The sequence below is a fragment of the Gigantopelta aegis genome, chromosome 4 (genome assembly GCF_016097555.1).
Source record: "Gigantopelta aegis isolate Gae_Host chromosome 4, Gae_host_genome, whole genome shotgun sequence".
NCBI lineage: Eukaryota > Metazoa > Mollusca > Gastropoda > Neomphalida > Peltospiridae > Gigantopelta > Gigantopelta aegis.
Window position 1 is genome coordinate 92,607,809 of NC_054702.1, and position 23,870 is coordinate 92,631,678.

The 23,870-nt window shown below is 36.8% G+C and overlaps 1 protein-coding gene across 5 annotated transcripts; it reads right to left on the reverse strand.

Moving 5' to 3' along the window:
• Positions 1–1,672: 1,672 nt before the first annotated feature.
• Positions 1,673–23,207, reverse strand: LOC121371430 (uncharacterized protein K02A2.6-like). 5 transcript variants are annotated; one of them, XM_041497312.1, is made up of 4 exons: positions 23,085–23,207; positions 12,618–12,658; positions 6,327–6,478; positions 1,673–5,501 (listed from the first exon to the last, which is right to left on the reverse strand). In XM_041497312.1, the coding sequence occupies exons 1-4, from the start codon at positions 23,129–23,131 to the stop codon at positions 5,499–5,501; spliced, it is 243 nt and encodes an 80-aa protein (XP_041353246.1). In that variant the 5' UTR covers positions 23,132–23,207; the 3' UTR covers positions 1,673–5,498. The 5 variants fall into 5 exon arrangements, with proteins under 5 accessions (XP_041353246.1, XP_041353243.1, XP_041353245.1 ...); XM_041497309.1 differs by having other exon boundaries at positions 23,085–23,184; XM_041497311.1 differs by having other exon boundaries at positions 1,673–6,478; positions 23,085–23,200.
• Positions 23,208–23,870: the final 663 nt, after the last annotated feature.

Genomic DNA, 23,870 nt, shown 5'->3' on the forward strand with positions numbered 1-23,870 from the left:
GAGTGCTCAGTTGAGGTGCTTACGTCTGAGTATCGAATCACATCAATGGATCAATTCAACCAATTGTTTTTTCTCGTTCCAACCAGTGCACCACAACTGGTCAAAGGCCGTGGTATGTGTTTTGCTGCCTGTGGGAAAGCGCATAAAAAAGATCCCTTACTGCATTAGGAAAAGATGCAGCGGGTTTCTTCTGATGACTACGTCTCAGAATTGCCACGTGTTTGACATCCAATAGTCGATAATTAATTAATCAATGTTCTCTAATGGTGTCGTTAGACAAAACAACAAAACCAAACTTACTTTCGTAAATTATGGCACACAGACCAACACTTTACAAACTTATAGTGACAATTGCTGAAAGCAATACTTTTTGTAATATCATAGTATAATGCCAATTCCTTTTGGATCCATGTCCAATTTGGAATTAGATTTTATACGACTTTTAAATATTAATAGCTTTGTTATCACTATGATTACATTAATAGGGTCATTATTACTTTATAAACCCCAAAATTACATTTTGTTTTCTAAATTCCACTAGCATTTTTTTCTTATGGATCCGTTTTTAATTATAAAGCCATTCCCAAATAGGATTAATCCTATTACATCCCCAAAACAAATATATTAAAGTTGATAGTTCATATTTAAAAAAAAATAACAAAGTGGTGAATCAATACATCCAATGCTGTATAAGAACTTATTTGTTGGCAATATTCAATGAAACCATCTTAGGTGTGTACTTTCGCTGCAGTGAAACGGCATTGTATCTATCACTTTCCAGTCTTCTTTCTGATATATGGAATCTAATTCGTCTGCCCATTTATATTTTTAAAATCTTGAGGCTAATATAATATTGTAAACATGTTTACTGCCCTTTACGTTTGCCTTAATGTTAAAGTAATTAAAAGGAAGAATGAGATTGGGTATATTTATTTTATTTTATTCTATTCTTAATGTATTCCAATATTGTTTCACCGCACTTACAATGAATGTCCTGATGTATTATTTTAAAAATGGCTTCAATATTATAGATTTCTGTAAATTGTAAGAAGAATGAAAAAGTGTCATTTTCATCTATTAAATCATTTATGTATCTAATGTGCATTTCGAGCCAGCGTGAATAAAACCTCCCAGTTTATTGTTTATTTTAATATCATCATTATACGATATGTACTAGAAGTGACCTCCTTGGATTTGTTTCTGTTCGATAATCATCCCAGATTACACAAATTACCCGCAGACACTTAGTGTAGAACACATGAATCCATGTTTTGTTCGCAGTCGAACGGTATCGCCGAAATAACTCAAACAGTAGCCATGATGCCATAAAACAGCCAATTAGAACCTACCTTTCTTTTCGTTCAGACAATTAACAAAGAAAAAAAATGAGGAAAGGAAAAAAGTGGGTGGTGGGGGACCGTGAGATTGTCAACCAAAATGGATTGCTGTGTAATATATTTATGATTAGGTAAATCTTTGAAAGGGAATATGATTAGCGTATAGATCTGTACAAGGATATAAACGAAAATCACGCCGGTTTTGTATTAGGTCGTTTCTATATTTCTATCGTTCATGTTATATATATTCATACATATGTAACCGTCCTAACTCTAGAACAATAATAAGACCATCTGTTAAATATTAAAATTACATTGGACAAAGTCATTCGAGACCATGCTCTACTGATATTTATTTCTTTTTTTATTTAAGAGTTAGTACAGAGGGGAGATAACCAATGCGTATACCAAAGAGTCACATCAGACTGAGTCACTGTTTAAATTGTAACACTTGCATGTATGTTTAAATAAATAACATCTCCTCCCTGCTTAAATGTGAAGATGGACAACAGCTTACACACAACTGCTTAGTATTTGCTTTTGATAGAAGAACAGAAAATAACTAGACAATAAAAAACTAACTTAAGAGTTCTCATGGAATCGAGTTATAACACAATGTTCAGTATATTCACTTCCCTTGGAATATATGTTCAGAAACTGCTTTTACTTAATGCAAAATAATTGTTAATATTAAAGTAATTAAGCATTTACTTAGTGTCAAATAAATGTTATAGTAAGTAATTAACCATTTACTTAATGCTAAATAAAGGTTTTAACAAAGTAATTAAGACACTGTTTTTATTTTTTTCAAACAAAATTTCACAAGTCAAGACGAATCGGAGGTTTCCGATCACTGCGCACAGGATAACGACACTGCACATCACTAGTGTCATCTTTTGATTCACTGATAACACTATGATGATCATCAGAACACAGTACTACACCCCTACTATGCACAACATCAACTGAATCTGATGGAGACCTCGTCACTAACTGATCAACATGACGTTTCCATATCATGTTAGGTGAAATTGCAACTTGATATGACACAGGGCCGGTTTTGGCTACTACCGATCCTGTTACCCACTTAGAACCTTCCCTGTAGTTTCGAACATAAACAGGTTGATTTACACTGAAACTTCGTTGTTTTCTTCTTCCCTCTCGAGCACTGATTTGACCATGTTGTCGCTTTTGCACTGTTACTGCCAATTTGGGCTTCAGCAAATCCAAACGTGAACATAGTCGTCTTCCCAACAACAGCATAGCAGGCGATTCTGATGTAGTCGAATGCGATGTGTTTCGATATGTGAGCAAAAATGCAGACAGTTTTTGTTGTAGATTATCCGCTGACTTGAGTTTACGCAAGGCATGTTTAAAAGTTTGAACAAACCGTTCTGCTAAACCATTTGTGGCTGGGTGATAAGGAGCACTAAGAATATGCTGTACTTCGTTCATCTCTAGAAAGTACTTGAACTCTGCTGAAACAAACTGTGGTCCATTATCGCTGACAATTTGCAAGAGCAAACCGTAACGACAAAACAATCCTCTCAAAATTTCATTAGTCTTCTCTGCAGTTGTGGCTTTCATGATAAACACTTCCGGCCATTTAGAATGAGAATCAACCACAACTAAATACATGTGGCCATGAAAAGGTCCGGCAAAATCAATATGCAACCTTTTCCATGGAGCATCAGGAGAAGACCATGGATGCAATGGGGCTGGTCCCGGCATTTTCTGAATCTGCTGACACTCTTCACATGACTTAACCAAATCCTCTATGTGAGAATCAAGTTTAGGCCACCAAAAGTAACTTCTTGCAAGTTCCTTCATTTTCACAATTCCACTGTGAGCACTATGAAGTTCTTCCAAAACTTGTAATTGAAGTTTGGGTGGTACAGTCACACGCATGCAACACATCAAGCAACCTTGATGAATTGTAAATTCATCTTTACGAATGAAGTATGGCTGTAATGCTGAATCTTGTGTCTTGTACCAACCAGTCTGGGTCAAGTCCAACACTTTGGATAATGTTGGATCTTTTCGGGTATATTTCCGAATGTCATCTGCTTTGATTGGCAAGCGTTCAATTTGTGAAATATTGAATATATCTACGGTGTGACATTTTTCATTTGGTGCAAACTTCAGTGGTGTCGCGAAAGTCCATCCGCATTTGCATTACTTTTCAGAGTTTTTATACACGATTTCATAATCATGAGCGGCTAAGCAAATAGCCCACCAATGTTGGAATTCCCGTTTTTGAGCCAAATATTTTCGTGAGTGAACGATGATCAGTAACGAGAGTGAATTTCCGAACGTACAGATACTGATGGAACTTTTTCACACCAAACACTAACGCAAGAGTCTCTTTGTCAATTTGAGCATATTTCTGTTCAGTTTTTGTTAATGTCCTAGAAACAAATGCAATGGGCTTTTCGATGTCGTCACACATGTGTGATAACACTGCCCCAATTCCATATGGCGAAGCATCACAAGCCAAGGTAATTGGTAAGGTTGGGTTGTAATGAACAAGAACATTCGACGATGCTAACATTGTTTTAGCTTTCTCAAATGCTGAGTTCACTTCTGTTGACCAATTCCACTTTTGATCTTTAACCAACAGTCGATTTAATGGCTTTATGACTGATGCCAAACTTGGTAGAAATCTGTGATAGTAGTTTAACATTCCCAGGAATGATCTTAACTGCGTCACATTTTCAGGAACCGGTGCATTTGTAACTGCCTCAACTTTTTCTTTGGTGGTATGCAACCCTTCAGAATCAATGAGGTGTCCAAGGTATTCTAATGAATCCTTGAAAAAGAAACATTTGTTTTTCTCTGCTCTCATGCCACAATCTTCCAGTCATATTCTGTGGATATTATGGATAGTGCAGAACCTGTGTCCAGCTCCATGGGAAAATCAACACCCTCAACTTTGGGATGAACCCATATGACATCACTTTTTCTTTTTTGTGTTGTATAAAACAATGCTGTTTCATCACTCTCAGATTCAGAATCCGATTTCGATTCATCAACTTGATGCACTTTTTTAGACTTCTGTAGACTCATCTTAAATTTTTCTGGCTTCGTCTTTTTACTTCGACAGATAGTAGAAATATGTCCTTTCTTTCCACACGAATTGCAGTTGCTGTTCTGGAAACAGCAATCTTTACAGGCATGGTTAGTTTTGCCACAGTGACGACACTTTTGCATATTTGCGCGATTTTGCGGTCTTGAATAATTTTGTACTTTGTACACAGGTGTTTCTGATGAATGATTCACGTTTAACTTTAGTTCACCAATATCTTTTACTGCGGTTTCCATAGAATGTGCAATCTTTAGTGCTTTATTGAAGGAAAGTTCTTCCTCAGTTATTAAACGTTTCTGTGCAGCTTCACTTGTTAACCCACAAACAAACTGGTCACGCAAATTGTCATCTAACACTGCATTGAATTCGCAATATCGCGACATCTGCCGTAAAACAGCTGCGTAATCGGTGACAGTTTCTTTATGTTCTTGGTTTCGTTTCCGAAATCTAAATCGTTCGGCAATAACAAGCGGTTTTGGTGAGAAATGTGTTGCCAAAACATCAATTAACTGTTTATATGTTTTGTCAGTAGGCTTCTCCGGAGCCAAGAGATTGCGCAAAATTGTGTATGTGTTGCCCCCAATAAGACACAGTAGGGTCGACACCTTTTTGTTATTGTCAATACTGTTCGCGTTAAAGTAGTGGCCTAAACGCTCAGCGTACGTACCCCAGTCTTGAGTTTTGGGATTAAACTCTTCTATGTGTCCAATAATATTGGCCATTGCACTTACTTAGGAGTTTTATCCTCGTCGTCAGTTGTTAAATATTAAAATGACATTGGACAAAGTCATTCGTGACCATGCTCTACTGATATTTATTTCTTTTTTTTATTTAAGAGTTAGTACAGAGGGGAGATAACCAATGCGTATACCAAAGAGTCACATCAGACTGAGTCACTGTTTAAATTGTAACACTTGCATGTATGTTTAAATACATAACACCATCAACGAGGACGGAACGGCCACGAGTGAGCGTCAATCTCCCCTCAACCCTCAACAAGTGAATGTCGACAGGAGATGAAGGCTCCCTCACGGGCGCTCATCCACGCAGATTCGAAATTCATCCGGATGCCGTAATTACTACATGTAATAAAACACAAAACACCAATTGAAATAATAATATTTAGTACATAATTATCAAAACACAAAACATAACATATAATCGCAGTGTTCACTGTCGAATGTATTAAATAACAACTACAGTAAATTACGACCACCCCCAGCCCCAATTAACCTAACATTTACTCATACGGTTTTACCTACCGACCCAATCACGTTCCCAGCGGAAGACTCCGAACACTCGTCGCTAACCGCTTTTATTTGTCTCTCACTGCAGTGCAGCCGTCTCCCATTGGCTGGAGATCACTGCCCTCGCAATGCACGTGCCACCGTATAATGCACATAATGAAATGCATTGCAGCCAGTAAAAATAACCCAGACTTTAAACTAGTCTATTTCATTACAGACAATAATAGACTTTCCACTGGTCTCTTACACATACACATTTATTATTATTTATAATATCTATTCAAGTTACGACGAATTAAAAAATACATAAAAAATGAACTTGAGTGTTTAGTTATTAAACACATTAAACACGAGCATGCACACACGCATGCATACACGACATATATAAATGTAGAGAATGTTGGGACAGAGTATGATTAGAAATGCATTTATATCCGACCCCAATATATATTGAATCTTATAACTGTTAAGCCCCCAAAAGTGATAACAGGTTTTATAGTGCAATTTAAGTAATGTTTGTGTATGAATTCAGGCTTGTCAAAAACCGTATGGTCCAGTGTTCAAGCGATATGATTGGCTCGACTGACAAGTAATAAATCCAAAGTGCATACCCCGCTGTTCAACAAACAATATAATTAATGAAATAAACTATCCAACCTCAGATGTGTCTCTGTCATCTCGTTCAAAACTACCACCCAGTGGTAATTTTGCCGTAGTGCCCTTTGGACCAATAAACTGAATGAAGACATCGGCATCTGTTCCTGCAAGCCACTTGTCTCCCGTGTGTATGTCCACAACATACTTCACACCTAAAAACAACAACAAAAAACAAAACAAAAAATCCATTCTATGTTTCGTTTCAGAATTCACTTGTAGATAGAACATGTACTAGAGAATGGATCTGTAAAATTCCATAAACTTTATATGTTTAGTTCCATAATTGTTTGCCTGTAAACGAGTGTAGTTTAGCTATACTGTGTAGCATATATTTTGACGGGGCGTTACCTTGAAAGTTGCCCCTGAGCCATCATGTGATTGTTATGTATGGGTTGAATGTCCACTGCTGAACACATATTTATCATATGATAAATATTCTATGTTTAGTTTCAGAATTGTGGGTAAACTGATTTTACGTTGTGTACGATACATAAGGGTGGGGCGTTACGTGGAAAGTATGTATCTGTGGGATGCCAATACTTAAAACTTCTTTATCATGGCAAACATCATTCTACGTTTAGTTTCAGAATTATGGTTCCAATCTGAATTTTGAGCTGAACCACCCTGGGTTCTTCACATTTACTTCGAATATGTACTAGATGATGGATCTGTAGAATTGCATAAACTTTCTATGTTTAGTTTCAGTATTGTGCGTCTGTAAATGTGTGTGGTATAGTTATAATGTGTACCTTATAATGTGTATGGGGCGTTAGGTGGGAAGTTTCCACTGAGCCACCTTGTTTTTGTTATGTATCGGTGGAGTGGGCACTATTCAAAATTATATGTTTGCTTTCAGAATTGTTGGTCCGTTTATTCTTTTCAATACAATTAGTGTTGGTAGATTTTGGCGTGGATTACCACTACGCTTTCTTTCTCTGAGTCATTCCATATTATCATGTATTCCTAAGCCACTCTGTTTTCATAGACAAATATTTGTATTTGAATTTACGTTTTTAAAGAGTGTTAATTGCATCTGTCGGAAAAATATTCTGACTGTTTAATGTTGTTCTGTCAGAGCAGTATTCAATATTGAATATTGAATGTCGAATATCGATTCAACTTCTGCTTCACGTTCTATGTTTTGCCAAGAAGTTCTGACGACGGTTAGGAGAAGAAATTATTTATTTGAAGGCGCGGCGATCAACATAATTTATTATGGTTATATTGACGTCGGACATTATGGTTACAACCCACAAAGATAATAAGTGATGAAACCCGTTGCCGCCATATACCCAGGGGGCAAAACCCTTTTTTCTTTCTTCGAAAAATGGACCCGGCGTGCTGTAAAGGTTTGCCACCTAAAATCATATCTACATATATCTAGGATCACAACCTAGGTGGACAACTTTGCCAAGAAGCTACTGGAAATGTTTTTGCTGTTAAATATGTTGGCCCTCTGCAAAATCCACGCAGTGTTTTTCATTTACCCGGTAGTCGGTCTCTGATTTGTTCTTTTTGGAAAGTGTTTACTTTGTGTTTGATTTTCATTCCAGATGGATTTTTTTTCAAGGAATCCGATGGTGCTAACAGATGTTTGATAACTTGTGTCCAACATGAACCCTCAGACCCCCCAATTATTTGCTGGGGGTCAACATGAAAACTTATATATCTAAATTTTGGTCGATTTGGATACTTTTTGCATCGATTTATATCGATTCAAGGATGGCCAATTCAATCAAATAATTTTCAAAATCCAAGATGGCCGCAAAATGGTGAAATGTTCTAATGGGTTCACCAAATAATTTCAAATTCATTTAATGTTTTTATCTTATATACAGTATTTATCGCCACAGCTTTGCAGCAGATTGAGAGTCAAAATAAAAAATTACCCAAAATGGCCGTCACAAATTGTTTGTTTTGTTTATCGACACTACTAGAGCACATTGTTTATTAATCATCGGCTATTGGATGTCGTCACAAATAGAGAAATGTTATCAGATATAGCATCTAATATACAGACTTCGTAAAACAAGTTCACAAAACAACACAATACATGTGTTAAACTTGTTAAAAGTATGCCTTTATTTTGAGAATTTTATCGGAAATAATTAATGATGAACATAATTAATGTGGAAGTTTATCGATCTAGTAGTTGTTTTATAAATTATAACAATGAATTATATTTGTGGGATTTTTTATGATCATTTTTTTTTTTTTTGCAGGGGGCACTTATCGACTATTCAATTATTAAATTATGAAACAAATATTAATATTGTTACCTTTACCTTTTCTTTTCTCGCAAATTCGACATGAGAGCTGAAGGTGGGAAATGTAAAACAGTATAAGCTACCACAAGCATTTGTTTAAAGTACTCTTAGATCAACTTTAGATAGATTTCACAGACTACATGCAACAATCCTCATCCTGAAAATATACAAATCTGTTGTGTCACCTTGTCAGTAGACTAGGGTAGTTCAGCAAAGTGGGAAGTAAGATGTTTCTACAGAAATTGCCGTTTCAAATCTGGCATCAGTAAACAATAAAGCACTTAAATTGACACCGCTACAAATGGATTACTGATATGTGGATTTCCTAAATATTGTCCACTTTCAACGTACAGGAAACAGTTTTCCAGTTCCTATTATGCTGGTTTGTTTTCAGTCGCCAAAAATATGCCTTATATCTATGAAGAGATGAGAAATATTCACAATCTCAGAATCCATGCTGTTTATTAGCGTCTCTTGAATGAAAGGTTTTAATGGTTCCCTGCGTGGTGAAAAACACACTAAAATACCACTGGATCAGATCATAGAAGTACCAATCAACAGATTCTCCAAGAAGACAGGTGGTCTGTCTTGTGCTATTGAGCGATAAAGTATTATTAGGTTACACTCAACAGGTTACTGAACTTGGTGTAAAGCGAATGCAGAAAGACGCAAATAACTAAGAATATCATTTCTCAGCCCTAACTACTTCAGAAACAGATGCCACAAATACAGTGATCACGCTGCGAAATATTAAATCACATTTTACAAATTGACAGGAAAAAAAAGACTAAAGGGATAATTGTTTGTTGCATTTCTTGATACTTTTGATGAGAAAAAACACTAGATGTGACCTATTTAATTAATATGGCGTGGCTGGTCACCAAAAAGCCACGTGCTACTTATAATAAGCGAGGTGTTAGCAGGACATCATCAGTCTTTATTAAAAAACAATATCCAGCTTCTTTCCTCACAACCACCAACATCGGTTCCATCCAGGGAAAGACAATACAGTATTGTAGATGCTATGCGAGTTATATCAATAATTCCCTCTCCAACTTTCAAATCCTAGGTACACATGATTGCGAAGTACCATAAGTCACTGCCAAATACTAAAATACTACTCTTCATATCGTTTGTGGTGGTTATTGCTCACAAAGGGTACAGCTGAACTCGTCCAAAGAATGGTCAGACAAAAGTAGAGAACAGAATCTTTGATTTTTGTCAAATCTTACTAAAGCTGTGGGAATGGGATGACCTTTTTTACAAATGATACTGACAAACAACCTAAAACAAGACAGAACTCCTTCGTGACTACTTGTTGTCTCGTCTTTTACGTATCGACAGAATATATATATCACAAAAGACACCCAGTATACATAAGTGTACGAGACAAGTGGCACGGGGAGAGGGGGGGGGGGGTATGCCCCCCCCCCCCCCCCCCCCCCCAGTGCTGGAGCAAAACCTCAGATGCGGACAAAAATGATAGGAAGGAAATGTTTTATTTAACGAAGCATTCAACACATTTTATTCATGGTTATATGGCGTCGGACATATGGTTAAGGACCACACAGATATTGAGAGAGGAAACCCGCTGCCGTCACGCAATGGGCAACTCTTTCCGATTAGCAGCAAGGGATCTTTTATATGCACCATCCCATAGACAGGATAGCACATACCACGGCCTTTGATGTACCAGTCGTGGTGCACTGGCTAAAGCGAAAAACAGCCCAATCGATCCCAAACCGACCGCGCATTAAGCGAGCGCTTTACCACTGAGCTAGGTCTCGCCCCGACAAAAATTATAGAAACCCTTTGACCATGTATTTCCATCATTCTACCCTCAAAATTAGTTGTAATACATATAAACATGCGTAGTGATTCGTTTGCAACCCTATATATCTGTTTCGTAATTTTGCTAATATAAATAAATGTTGTTATCCAGATTCGGGCATTTTCGTTTAATTCGGGGGGAAAAACAACTTGTCCCCAACAAAAAGGGTAGCCCGTACGCCTATGGCAGTATAGCTATATATTTGCAAATACATGCAGTCCAGATACAGACGTCTCTGACCTTCGTTAATTCCACAAAGAGGCAACATTCTTACTGACACCTGGCCCAAAATTAAAAAGAAATACCTGGGGAAAGTCGGTACATCATGCTATTCCCTGGCAAAGGGATTTGGATGCGATTCACACTTACGAAGCGCCTGCCTAGAATACCAAGATAACCAATACCACTGACCATGACATACTAGATGAGCTAAGATGATACTGATTCCAGTTTGATACCGATGATGACAGCTCGAAATCGGAAGACAATGTTCAGTCCAGTGATGAAAGTAGATGGCATTTATGTTTACAACACCGTTCCATATTATCAAATTATTCCTGGTATTCTGTATACATCACCCATCTGAGAGTGATTCACAACTACCAAAATGCCCTTTCGACTCAAATACTTTTTGAATCATGATATACATTTTGTCGTTGAGATTTAGGTAACATTTTGCTATATATGATCCATATTATTAATCTATCGTCCTTACGACAAGGAACACCATTTTCTTACTCTGGTATTTACTACAAGTTATTTATTTCTGGGCCGATTGTTTTTTAAACTGACACAAAAATAGTATGTTGTTGTTTTTTTGTGGGGGGTTTTTGTGGGTTTTTTATATTTCCAAAACACTTTCACTTTTCTTATTACATCAAATAAAATTACTGACAAAAAAAATAATATTCATGGAAATGTTTTATTTAACGACACACTCAATACATTTTATTTACGGTTATATGATGATGGACATATAGTTAAGGACCACACACACATGTATACATAGAGAGAGGATACCCGCTGTCGCCACTTCATGGGCTACTATTTTCAATTAGAAGCAAGGGATCTTTTATATGCACCATCCCATAGACATGATAGTACATACCACTGCCTTTGTTACACCAGTTGTGGAGCACTGGCTGGAACGAGAAATAGCCCAATGGGGCCACTGACGGGGATCGATCATAAACAGACCGCGCATCAAGGGAGCGTTTTCCACTGGACTACGTCCCGCCCACAATATTCATGGAGGCTGGGAAGGACTATAGGTGGTCATTTAATTTTTGTAGTACACATTTTTAGTAATTTGTTTATGTGTTTGCAGTTAACTGCAACAATACTGTGGCAGTAAATATATAAGATAATGATATTAACGATATTTGAAATGGATTTGGTGAACCCATTAGAAAATATCACCATTTTCGAGGCCATTTTGAATGTTGAGCATAATGGCGGTCATCTGGGATTTTGAAAATTATTTGATTGAATTGGCCATCCTTGAATTGATATAAATCGATGCAAAAGTTTCCAAATCGACCAACATTTACATATATAAGTAAGTTTTTATGTTGATCCCCAGCAAAAAATAGGGGGGGGGGGGGGGGGGGGGGGGGGGGGGCGGATCCGAGGGATCATGTTGGGCAAAATTTATCAAAAATCGGTTAGCAACATCGGATTCCTTGGAAAAAATATATTTGGAATCAACTTCAAACATCAAGTAAACACTTTCCATAAAGAGAACAAATCGGATACTGACTACTTTGAAAATGGAAAACACTACGCGAATTTCAAAGAGGGACATCATATTTAACAGCGAACAACAAATTTCCAGTAGCTTGTTGGCAAGGTTGTCCACGTAGGTGGCGATCCTAGATATATGTAGATATGATTTTAGGTGGCAAATCTTTTACAGCACGCCGGGTTCATTTTTTAATTTTGCCCCCTGGGTAATACCTTCTACCGAAAAAACAACGTTTAGATCGTCTTTTATATTCACTTTGATATACCAGTCGTGGAGCACTGGTTGTGATGAAAAAAAATCGGAATCTACAGTGATAATATAATTAGATATTGTGTTCTAATAGGTTTGATTTTTTTCCTAGTGTCTTCATGGATAGTATAGGTTAAGTGTGTTTAAATTTGATAGTACATGTATATGATAGCTAATAAACGTGTCATGGGTATACTCACTGGTGTCAGAACACACTTCACTATTCACTCTGGAAACCAATCTAAAAACAGGAAGAGAGAAACAAAATTTTAATACATTATACGTAACTAGTAACTGGTAAAATATGTGTGGCGTTCGTTAGTTGCCGTATTCATGTCGATCTTTTTGTATGGAATATATTTGAAGTAAACGAAACAACAGTGTATAATTGGTGGGTCATTTCATATCAGATCAGTATATTTTCGCTGCGTGTCGCCGGTAAAACTCAATTTGCGACAGTAAAACCAGTATTATCGTCCGCAAATGTTCAAATATAACATATTTATCCCCCTATTAATCGATGTTCAAATGGCTTATGAATATGTGACGCAGTGTTGTTTTGAATGAGAATGACGACGGATATAATTACATAAAAATAAACTAGCGCATGACGGGGTTTTGTTTTTCAGAACGCTGGATAATTTTCAATCTAAAGTAAGTTGCTATTGACCTGTTTTTGTTTGACGACTGTTAATGAAGAGTTCAATTCTAGAGTGTCGCCGTTGTACGTTTGCTGACATATCAATAAACGTAGTGCCGCGACCCAATTAATTTACTTTTATTAAATTGGATACGATACCTATTATATGATAAATAAATAAATAAACAATTTGCCATTACTGATGCTGATGATCCCATGTCTTTGTTCACTTCCATCTTGAAGGGTATTGCAGATGAAACTATTCCTAAGACTTCAGCAGTTCCAAAGCGTTTCAATAAGCCATTGTTTAATGATACGTGCAAGGATGCATTCAAAGAGCAAAACAGTTTGCTTGAGCCGTCCAAACGTGAACCAGGCAACCTACAGCGGATAACCTGGATGCAGAGCAGAGCGATCATACAGAGTAAGAAAACATATTGGAGAACTTTTGTCTTCAAGTTGAATTAACAAACATCAGTGAAATCTGTCTGGAATAGGAGCCTTAAAATCAAAGGTAAAGAATCCAGTAATACAGTTCATCATTTGTTTGTCAATGACACGGATGTCACGTCTCATCGTGACATTGCCAGTGCATTGGCAGACAACTTTTCTCACAATTGAGCTTTCAGTACAGATGCTTTTATATCTGTCAGAACTAAAGCTAAAAAGCAGTCCATTAATTGTTCATCTGAAAATGCTGAATTATACAACAGGCATTTCTTTATGGAGGAATTGCAGGATGCTCTTCGTAGAGCCTATGATACTTCAGTCGGACCAGATGAAGGTCATTATCAGTTGCTAAAACAGTTACCTGAATCATCTTTGATGGGTCTTTTGAATATTTTTAATAACATTTGGATTTCTGGTGACTTTCCTTCTGATTGCAGGAAAGTAATTATCATTCCTATTCCCAAGCCTGGTAAAGATCCAACTAATCCTACCAGTTATCGCCTTATCGCTTTCACAAGTTGCATTTGTAAAACCATGGAACGAATGATCAATCGTAGACTTGTCTGGTATCTTGAATACCACAAATTGCTTACTAACGTGCAATGTGGGTTCAGATCTAGACGTAGCACGGTTGATCATCTTGTTGGATTTTAAACGTTTTGTAGGGAAGCTTTCATCCATAATCAGCACTTGGTTTCAGTGTTTTTTATTTGGAGAAAGCCTACAATACCACGTGGAAATATGGGATTTTAAAACACCTCCATGGCATGGGCCTTAGAATGAATGAATGAGTGAATAAATGAATGAATGTTTAACGACACTCCAGCACGAAAAATACATCGGCTATTGGGTGTCAAACTATGGTAATGCAAACAAATAAAGTGATGATCAACATCAATATAAAAATTCAAGATTTAAATAAAAACACAGTGTAAACAACTTTGCAAAAATACAAATATCACAGATAGATACTGACTTTTACTCAAAATTTCAATTGTATCTCAAAGAAAACAAGGGGATTTGTGCTGTATTGGCCATTCTCAAAGAGAATGTTACACCCCTACACCACGGTGAGGTTACAGCACGCGCAGGGGTGGGCCTTAGAGGTCGAATTCCAGTTTTTATATCTCAATGTTTAAAAGATTGATCTTTTAAAGTCCGGGTGAGGTCAACTTTATCTGATATTTACTCACAAGAGATGGGTGTGTCTCAAGGTAGCATCCTGTCTGTAACTTTATTTTTTGTGAACATTAACAGCATCACCCAGTGTTTAACACCTGGTGTGGATTGCTCGTTATATGTCGATGATTTTCAGATTTGCTATAGATTGTCCAATATGAGTATTATTCAACGTACGTTGCAGCTTTGTGGGCAACTGACAATGGTTTTAGATCCTCAAAGGCAAAAACGGTTTGTATGTATATCTGCCAGAAAAGACGTCTCCATTTAGATCCACAGTTGTTTCTGGACAAAAATCCAATTCCAGTTGTGGAGGAGACCAAATGTCTGGGGGTTATATTTGACAGGAAGCTATCTTTTGTGCCCCATCTTAAATATGTTAAAAAGAACGGCTTAAAAGCTCTCAATATTTTAAAGGTTATTGGTAATATGGAATGGGGAGCAGACCACAAGGTTATGCTCCGTCTATATAGATCTCTTGTGAGATCAAAACTTATGGATGCATTGTGTATGGGTCGGCACGCAAGTCTTGCTTGCAGATGCTAAATCCTATACACAACCAGGGACTTAGGCTTTGTCTTGGTGCTTTCAGAACATCTCCTGTAGAGAGCTTGTATGTTGATACACACGAACCTTGTTGGATGCTAGACGTGCAAAGCTTTCTCTGCAGTATGCCACCAAGATTAAATCCTACACATGATGCGGTGTTTGATAATAAATATATGAAGTTGTTATGCAAGGCCGAATGCTATTTGGTCTTCGCATACAACGGGGTTTTTTTGTCGCTTTCCAACATTGATTTAACTGACACTTTGGAAACTCCTTCATATTTTGTTTTACCACCTTGGTGTATTACTCAAACTAAAATTATGTTTGATTTTGCGCATCTGAAGAACGATCATACAGATGATGTTGTGTACAAACTATTTTTCATGGAAATTCAAGACAGTACCGTGATTACATTCCTGTGTATACAGGCGGATCACGGGATGGGAATTCCGTGGCTTGTGCTACAGTTTTTCCATCGTACACAATACTTTGCATGATACTAACTGACTCGGCATCGATCTTTAGTGCTGAAGTTTAGGCAGTCATTAAAGCCTTAGAAGAAATCAAGGATTCGATTGCATCCAGATTTAGTATTTTTATTGACTCACTTTCGTGTCTCCAAACTTTATGCAATATGAAGCTGGATAATCCCTTAAATGGGATGGCGATACGAAAGTGTGTCTTTTTATCCATTGCCAATAAAGATATTGTATTTTGTTGGGTGCCCAGCCCAGCATCAGGGGTAATGAAAAGGCAGATTCAGCTGCCAAGTCTGCTTTGGATTTGCCTCATGCCAGGGTTGGTGTGCCTTATATTGATTTTAAATATAGTATCAACCAATGTATCCTTTCAACTTGGCAACATGATTGGGACGGTGTGGTTACGAACAAGCTTCATGCCATCAAGCTGGTCTTGGGAGTGGCAGTCCTTCTATAGGCAGTGCAGAAAGGATGAAATAGTCTTGTCTCGTGCTCGCATCGGTCATACATATTTGACACACTCATTTATCGTGAAGAAAGATCCTCCACCTCAGTGTGTTAACTGTCAGTGTACACTGACGGTACGCCACATTTTGGTGGAGTGTAAGTATTTAAATGAAACTCGAAAAGATATATTTGGTCAAAGAAATGTGATGGAATCATTTCGATTCCATCCAGAATTTTTATTACAATTTTTACGTGATACTGAATTTTTTTTCTAAATTTTAATTTCATCTATCTGTGATATTTGTATCTTTTGCACAGTTCTTTACACTGTTTTTATTTGACTCTTGAATTTTTATATTTATGGCGATGATCACTTCATGTTTTGACATTACCATACTTTGACAACCAATAGCCGATGTCTTTGTCGTGCTGGGGTGTCGTTAAACACTCATTCATTCATTCATTCTTAGAGAGGAAACCCGCTACATTTTTCCATTAGTAGCAAGGGATATTTTATATGCACAATCCCAGACAGCATAGCACATTCCACAGCCTTTAATATACCAGTCGTAGTGCACTGGCTGGAACAAGAAATAGCCCAATGGGCCCACCGACGGAGATCGACCCCAAACCGACCGCGCATCAAGCGTGCGCTTTACCATTGGGCTACATCCCGCCCCTGGCGGTAATAGAGGTAGACGGACATTTGGACAGTTATCACATGTATTATTGCATAGACGACCATGCATCCATGTATATATGCATACAACACACACATATATAACTAAAATAATACCATTATTGGCACCATACTACAATAATATAAAAAGCAAAAGAAATAAACTTTCTTTTAGATTATATAGAATTAAAGTATAATATGTACTTACCCACATATTAATATCGCGATTAACATGAAGCATGTTAACAAATTCATTTTGTTTTATGTTCACTCTGCATCGGACATCTTTCTGGGACGACAAATAAGACGTTGGCTTGTGAGTCCTATAAACACCTTATGGTCTCGGTATCAGATAATTTGACTGGCGTCTGTAGTCCGACGTCAGCGTTAATTAATGAAGTGGATAAAAATACGTCTTCGTGTGACACAAATCATGTTATAATTGGTTTTGCTGAATATTGGGCGTTTATATCCGTTTGTGAGGTCCATGTAATTGAAGCGTCATGTCGAAGCATGTTTATTAAAAGTACATGCTCAAGGAACAGCGGAGGTGTGTGTGTGTGTGGGGGGGGGGGGGTCGAAGTGGGGGTTTTTTCCTACTATATATAAATAATTATAAAAATCTAGTTTGTAAACACACACACACACACACATCATTATAGACTGTGACCTCCGCACTACAGGCTGTGTCCACAAACACCCCACCAAGCCACCACTCCCACACACACTCCTCCAGATATCGTTCCCAGGGCCCTGCCAATGTTCAAATAATTATCCACCCTTTTGGTTACACACAAAAGTACGCATTTGATCATTATAGTATGTAAATGATACATGACTTGTGTTTAATCATTCGTGTCTTCTCATGACGGGGGACTCGTTACCTTATACGTAATAACAGACACAGTCCGGTTACCGCCAAAGAACGGTAGATATAACTGATAACGCTATTTGTGTTTGCTCTCAAACAAGTGAATCATATCAAACTATGTTGAACGTTTCTATTGTAATTTTTTTTGTATGTGATTAAATTTCTTTCAGGCATTATGCATTTAGTGTTTTAATGTGTTAGTTACGTTCCGACATGTTTATATGTCTAACAAAAACATCATTATATCACTTCTGGTTATTTATATATGCATATGCATGCCATCTGTTTTCGTTTTGTTTGTTTGTTTTAATTTTTAAAGTCAATAAAATTTAATTCAATAAATGTATATACCAAACATATGTATCTTCCGGAGTTGGCATTTTCTTTTGTTATTTACTTTGTTTTCAATATACACAAAACAAATATACCATAGACGACGGCAGATGCCAGGAGCTATCATTTGGGGAAATGCAAAATTGTGAGTGGTGGGAGCGTAGCGCACGTTTCTTACAATATGAAAGGAAATCATCCAACTTCAATGCAGTTTAAATTCTGAGGTGTGCTATACGAATTCCGAAAACTCTTACTCCCTGAAACTCGAACTATTTCGTCGTGCCTTTAAGTTCGAATTATTGAAGTTTGACTGTGTGTGTGTGTGTGTGTGTGTGTGTGTGTGTGTGTGTGTGTGTGTGTGTATACATACATACATACATACATATATATATTATATATATATATATATATATATATATATATATATATATATATATATATATATATGTATGTATGTATGTATGTATGTATATATATATATATATATATATATATATATATATATATATATATATATATATATATATATATATATATATGTGTGTGTGTATCAGACATGGTGCGATTACATGACAAAAGTAATCGATTACGATTACGATTACTTAAGAATGTCATGATTACGATTACGATTACAAGGAAAATGAAAGTAATCTATTACGATTGTGATTACACTGCCCAGTAATCATGATTACAATCATGATTACATTTTCACAAATATGAACTATTTTTGATGACTATGTGTCAACATTACCAAATGTGTGACTTTCAATAGTCCATACTTAATTAATCAATGTACTACAGTAGTGTCGTTAAACAAAACAAACTTTACTTATTACATAAATATTTAAAACATATTATTATATTTAACGACAAAACGTAATTATATGTATTAATCCTCAAGCTGCTAAAAGAAACCAAAGCATTCCCCTTTAATCGCCGAACTGCTCTAGTTCAGTGTCACATAAGACAAGACATATAGTTTACAGTTATCAAAGGTACAAGTTGTCAACTATGATCTTTTGACAATACATCAAAAATGTTGAATGCGATCGGTTGTACTGTGGCAGACTCTTTGCTTTTGTTAGTCTTAATGACTGCAGACGAACAGCGCACAACCTTAATCTCTTGTCTGTAAGCTTGACTGGGCAGCCAAATCCACACACAGCAATAAGTCATTTAACATATTATATAACCCCTCCCTCGAAAGCATCTCTACAATCGTAACAATTTTAGGTAACCATTGATATAAAGTAATACAACCCACAAATTAAAAAAGAAAGATTAAAAGAATAGGATATTTTTTTAGTGTTCTACCGGTTCAGAAAATATTTTGCTCCAGCACTTTCTTGCCACGTGGCTTCTGGAGAATCAATTATTTCAGTCAACTTGTAAATTAACTGATTCACTTGAAGCCATACAAAAAACAAAAACACATGACAAAACGTCACAGGAAAATAAAAAATAAGGCAATGTGTAACTGACTCCTAGTTTCTTTCGATATTAGTTTGGTCGTTGTTTTATTTGAATAAAAAACATAGCAAACATCAAACACATTATAGATGAACACATAGATACGTTTAAAAAATTTTTTACTTGTAATAATGGTTTGAAATGCAACATTAGCCCGAAATGAAAATATAGAAAACAATAGATCGAGTTTGAGCCGTGACGTCACTGTTACCGGTGACACCAGAAAAAAAACATGTTAAAAGGATACAAACATGTTAAAAGGATATAAACTCAGGATAGTCCCTTTGCTCACTACTAGCACTGTTACTTGAGTTGTTACCAAGCATATCAAAGAGGTTTGGTTAATAGGCATGTTTTCATAAGCTTATGTACGTTATAACATAATATAACCATTTACAGACATAATGGAAGGTGTTGGTATAAAACAGTTAAGGAGAATATAATAATATGTGTACAGAACTCTATTAAAACTAAGTAACCATAGATTCACGCCTTCCTATTATTTTGTATAAATATTTTCCTAACTTACATACTTTGTTTACATTGCTAGTAGGTAATAACTTTATTACTTTAAAGATACATGTATATTGAAGGATGCTGTAATAATGATTAATATATAATCATAAAAACGTGCAAGTTCATACAGTTTGAAACTTTAATCCTAATGTAGTAATCACGGGAGTAATCATAAATTACGATTACATTAGTAATGTAATCGATTACGAATACGATTACATGGTATTCTCAAACAGAGTAATCGATTACGATTACATGAAAATATGTAATCGATTGTAATCGATTACGATTACTGATTACGATTACCCCATGTCTGATTATATATATATATATATATATATATATATATATATATATATATATATATATATATATATATATATATATATATATATATATATATATATATATATACTACTCAAAAGAATTTAAGGGTCAGACGATATTTTCGACATTATTTTCTGAATGTCAATTATATTAGCTAGACCATAATGTCACGCATGGTATTGTTCCATTTTGACGAAAGTGGGTCTAAGCAACCCATAAATGAATTAAAATCCACTGTCATTGACACTGTCGACTAGTTCTAATGGCGAAAACATGCTTACATTTGCACGTAAATTAGGGCGAAAGCGAAAGGTCTGCTAAGTGCCCATAACTTGCTTTTTCACAAAGCGCTTCATTTGCACGCTTTGTATGTGTATTCCATGTTCCCAATGCTGAATTTCCGTATAATTGGAGCTTGCGTTTGTGTACGGTGCACACTCCAAATTCGACAATGGTACGACGTCAACTGACTATCGAAGATCGAGGAAGGGCTATTGCTTGGCTTCAGGATGGCAATACGCAAAGAAATGTTGCTCTGAGACTTGGTGTCAGTCAGAGTGTCGTTGGCCGACTGTGGCAACGGTACCAAGCAACGAATTCTGTTCGAAATCGTCCACGTTCGGGAAGACCCCGAAGCTCTACAAATAGAGAGGACCGCTACATCACCAATATGGCTCTACGTCAACGCACAACCACTGCACGCCGATTACGTGACAATCTGCGGACTGCGACTGGAACTCGAGTGTCTGATCAAACCATACGCAATCGTCTGAGAGCCAATAATCTACGCTGCCGTCGCCAGGCTGTTCGACCACCACTCCTACCACGTCACAGAACGGCCAGACGTCACTGGTGCACGCTTCATCTGCGGTGGTAACGTGTTCAGTGGGGTCGAGTGATGTTTTGATGAGTCCAGGTTTAGTCTCCAGGTCGGGTTCGTGTCTACAGACGTCCTGGGGAGCGCTTCGCTGACATTAACGTTAGACAACGTCACCGGTTCGGTGGTGGCAGCGTCATGGTGTGAGGCGGCATCTCTATCCACCACAGGACCCCCCTCTATGTGGTGGATGGCAATCTGAATGGAATCCGCTATCTGAATGAGATTATCCGGCCGTTGGTTCTCCCAGGCCTTCAGCAGATTGGCGGCGGGGCAGTTCTGCAGGATGACAATGCCAGACCCCACCGCGCCAGGGTGGTAAGGGACTTTCTCAGACAACAAGGTATCGCCAGGATGGATTGGCCAGCATATTCGCCTGAATTGGCCCCAATAGAGCACGCCTGGGACGAATTAGGCAGGAGAGTTCGGGATAACCATGCCCCTCCGGCCAACCTTCATGATCTGGGTCAACTTCTTATGGCAGAGTGGCAGGCCATTCCCCAAGAGTTCTTCAGACGTCTGATCAACAGCACGAGGCAACGATGTGTCGAGTGTATTCGCGCCAGGGGTGGATTCACACACTATTAAACGAATGTTCTAATGTGTAAAATCCATGTTTGACAACCTTCAACTTTGACAGCATGTCATGTGACTTTCTTGTATACAGTGACGTTTATTTGTGGGTTTTTTGTAAATATGGAACAATAAATAAAAAATTTGATCATCAATCTAATACACTCTGAAACTTATTTGGTTATAAATTTTTGACCCTTAAATTATATATAATGTCCGCACTTCACAAGTGTCTTAAATATTACATAAATCAGATTTACCGAAGACTTTTGTTTTGCAATGACGTTACATACAACTACTAACACATATACACAATAGTATACCACAGTTATACAACAAACAAACCAAATCTACTTACGGTTGTCATCAACCCAGAGTTATACAGAATAAAATATTTCACAATATCTTAACACACAGTTTCTCTCTCAAGAACGTTATGTGACTGCCCACAACTCATTACATCTCCCAACTATATCCCCACTATGCATGCTTCACTCACAAACAAAAGTGTTCACCAATGTAAGCCCAAGCCCAAGTTCTTTACAAACACCTTTGCTAGTGATTACAGTATAAAAATATAGTTTGCCTTAGCAAGCTATGACACACAGTTCAACAATATATTCTCAATTACCCAAGTATTTACAATAAATGTTCTAAAATATAATATGGTTCTTATTTTAGTACCCTTGACTTGTGACAATGTATTTCGCTGATCCTATCGAAAACACGTAACGCCACGATATATTTCTTCTGGTTGAACTAATGTTGAAAATTGACTTGATCATGGAAGGTTTTTTTTAAAGAAATACGAATAAAAAGTACATTTATTTAATTATTAAATGAACAATTACTTAATAATACTGCTGTGCCAGCATACCTGACAAAATGATCCTCCCAAAACACCCACAAACACAAAACGAATCGAACGGCAAATTTAAAAACGTATACACATTATTTAGCTTCGTATTCAATCATTGTTATATATATATTTATCGTAACTGCACTTCATATCCATTTTATATAGGTACAATTGTTTAAATTACTGGGGGTTTTTCAAATACGACTAGATGCGTTGGTAATCATCAAACTTAGGCCTAAACTCGTAATAATTTACAAGGTGATAACTGATTCATTGATGTTCACAAAAAAGTAAATATGATTTCTATATTATTACTGTAACTAAAATACAGTGAAAATACTTTTCACCGAATATCACTTTTATGGTTTCTGTAGATCTATATATTTCACTGATATGTATATATATGATATGTACTTACCCACTTATTAATATCACGATTAACATGAAGCATGTTAACGCATTCATTTTGTTTCTGTCCACTCTGCATTGGACGTCTTTCTAGGACGAGAAATAAGACTTGGCTTGTGAGTCCCAAAACAACTTGATGGTCGTAGTGTACGGTAAGTCGACAGGCGTGTGTAGTTGGGCGTTAATTCATTAAGTGATTGAATTACGTCCAGCGACAGCGAGCGACGCTAACATTCACAAACTATTTGACTGGTCCCGGCTGTGATCATTTAGGTTAACGTGAAGCGCAAACAAAAAACTCCAACAGTTTAGCGGATGTTTTTGTGATCGGTCTGACTGAACTCAGCCCTGTTGTCAGTTTCAGTTAACACATGCGTTTGTGGGTTTTTAATTATTGTAGGGTCGAATTAAAAATCAAATGACAAATATCGCGCTATACGGTCGATTTGAGATCGACCACGGTCGATGTGCCAATTGGGTTATTTCTCGTTAAAATCAGTGCACCGCGACTGGTATATCAAATGCCGTGGTATGTGCTGGCCTGTCTGTGGGATGGTGCATATAAAAGATCCCTTGCTACTAATGGAACAATGTAGCGGGTTGCCTCTTTAAGACTATATCTCAAAATGACCAAATGTTTGACATCCAATAGCCACTGATTAATACATCTATGTGCTCTAGTGGTGTCATTAAACAAAAATTGTTTTTTTTATAAAGTAGACATTGTTGCATGTTTTAACTTCGCAGTTTTTCGATTGTTAAAATCAACAATTCAAATAAAATATTGTTTCTTATG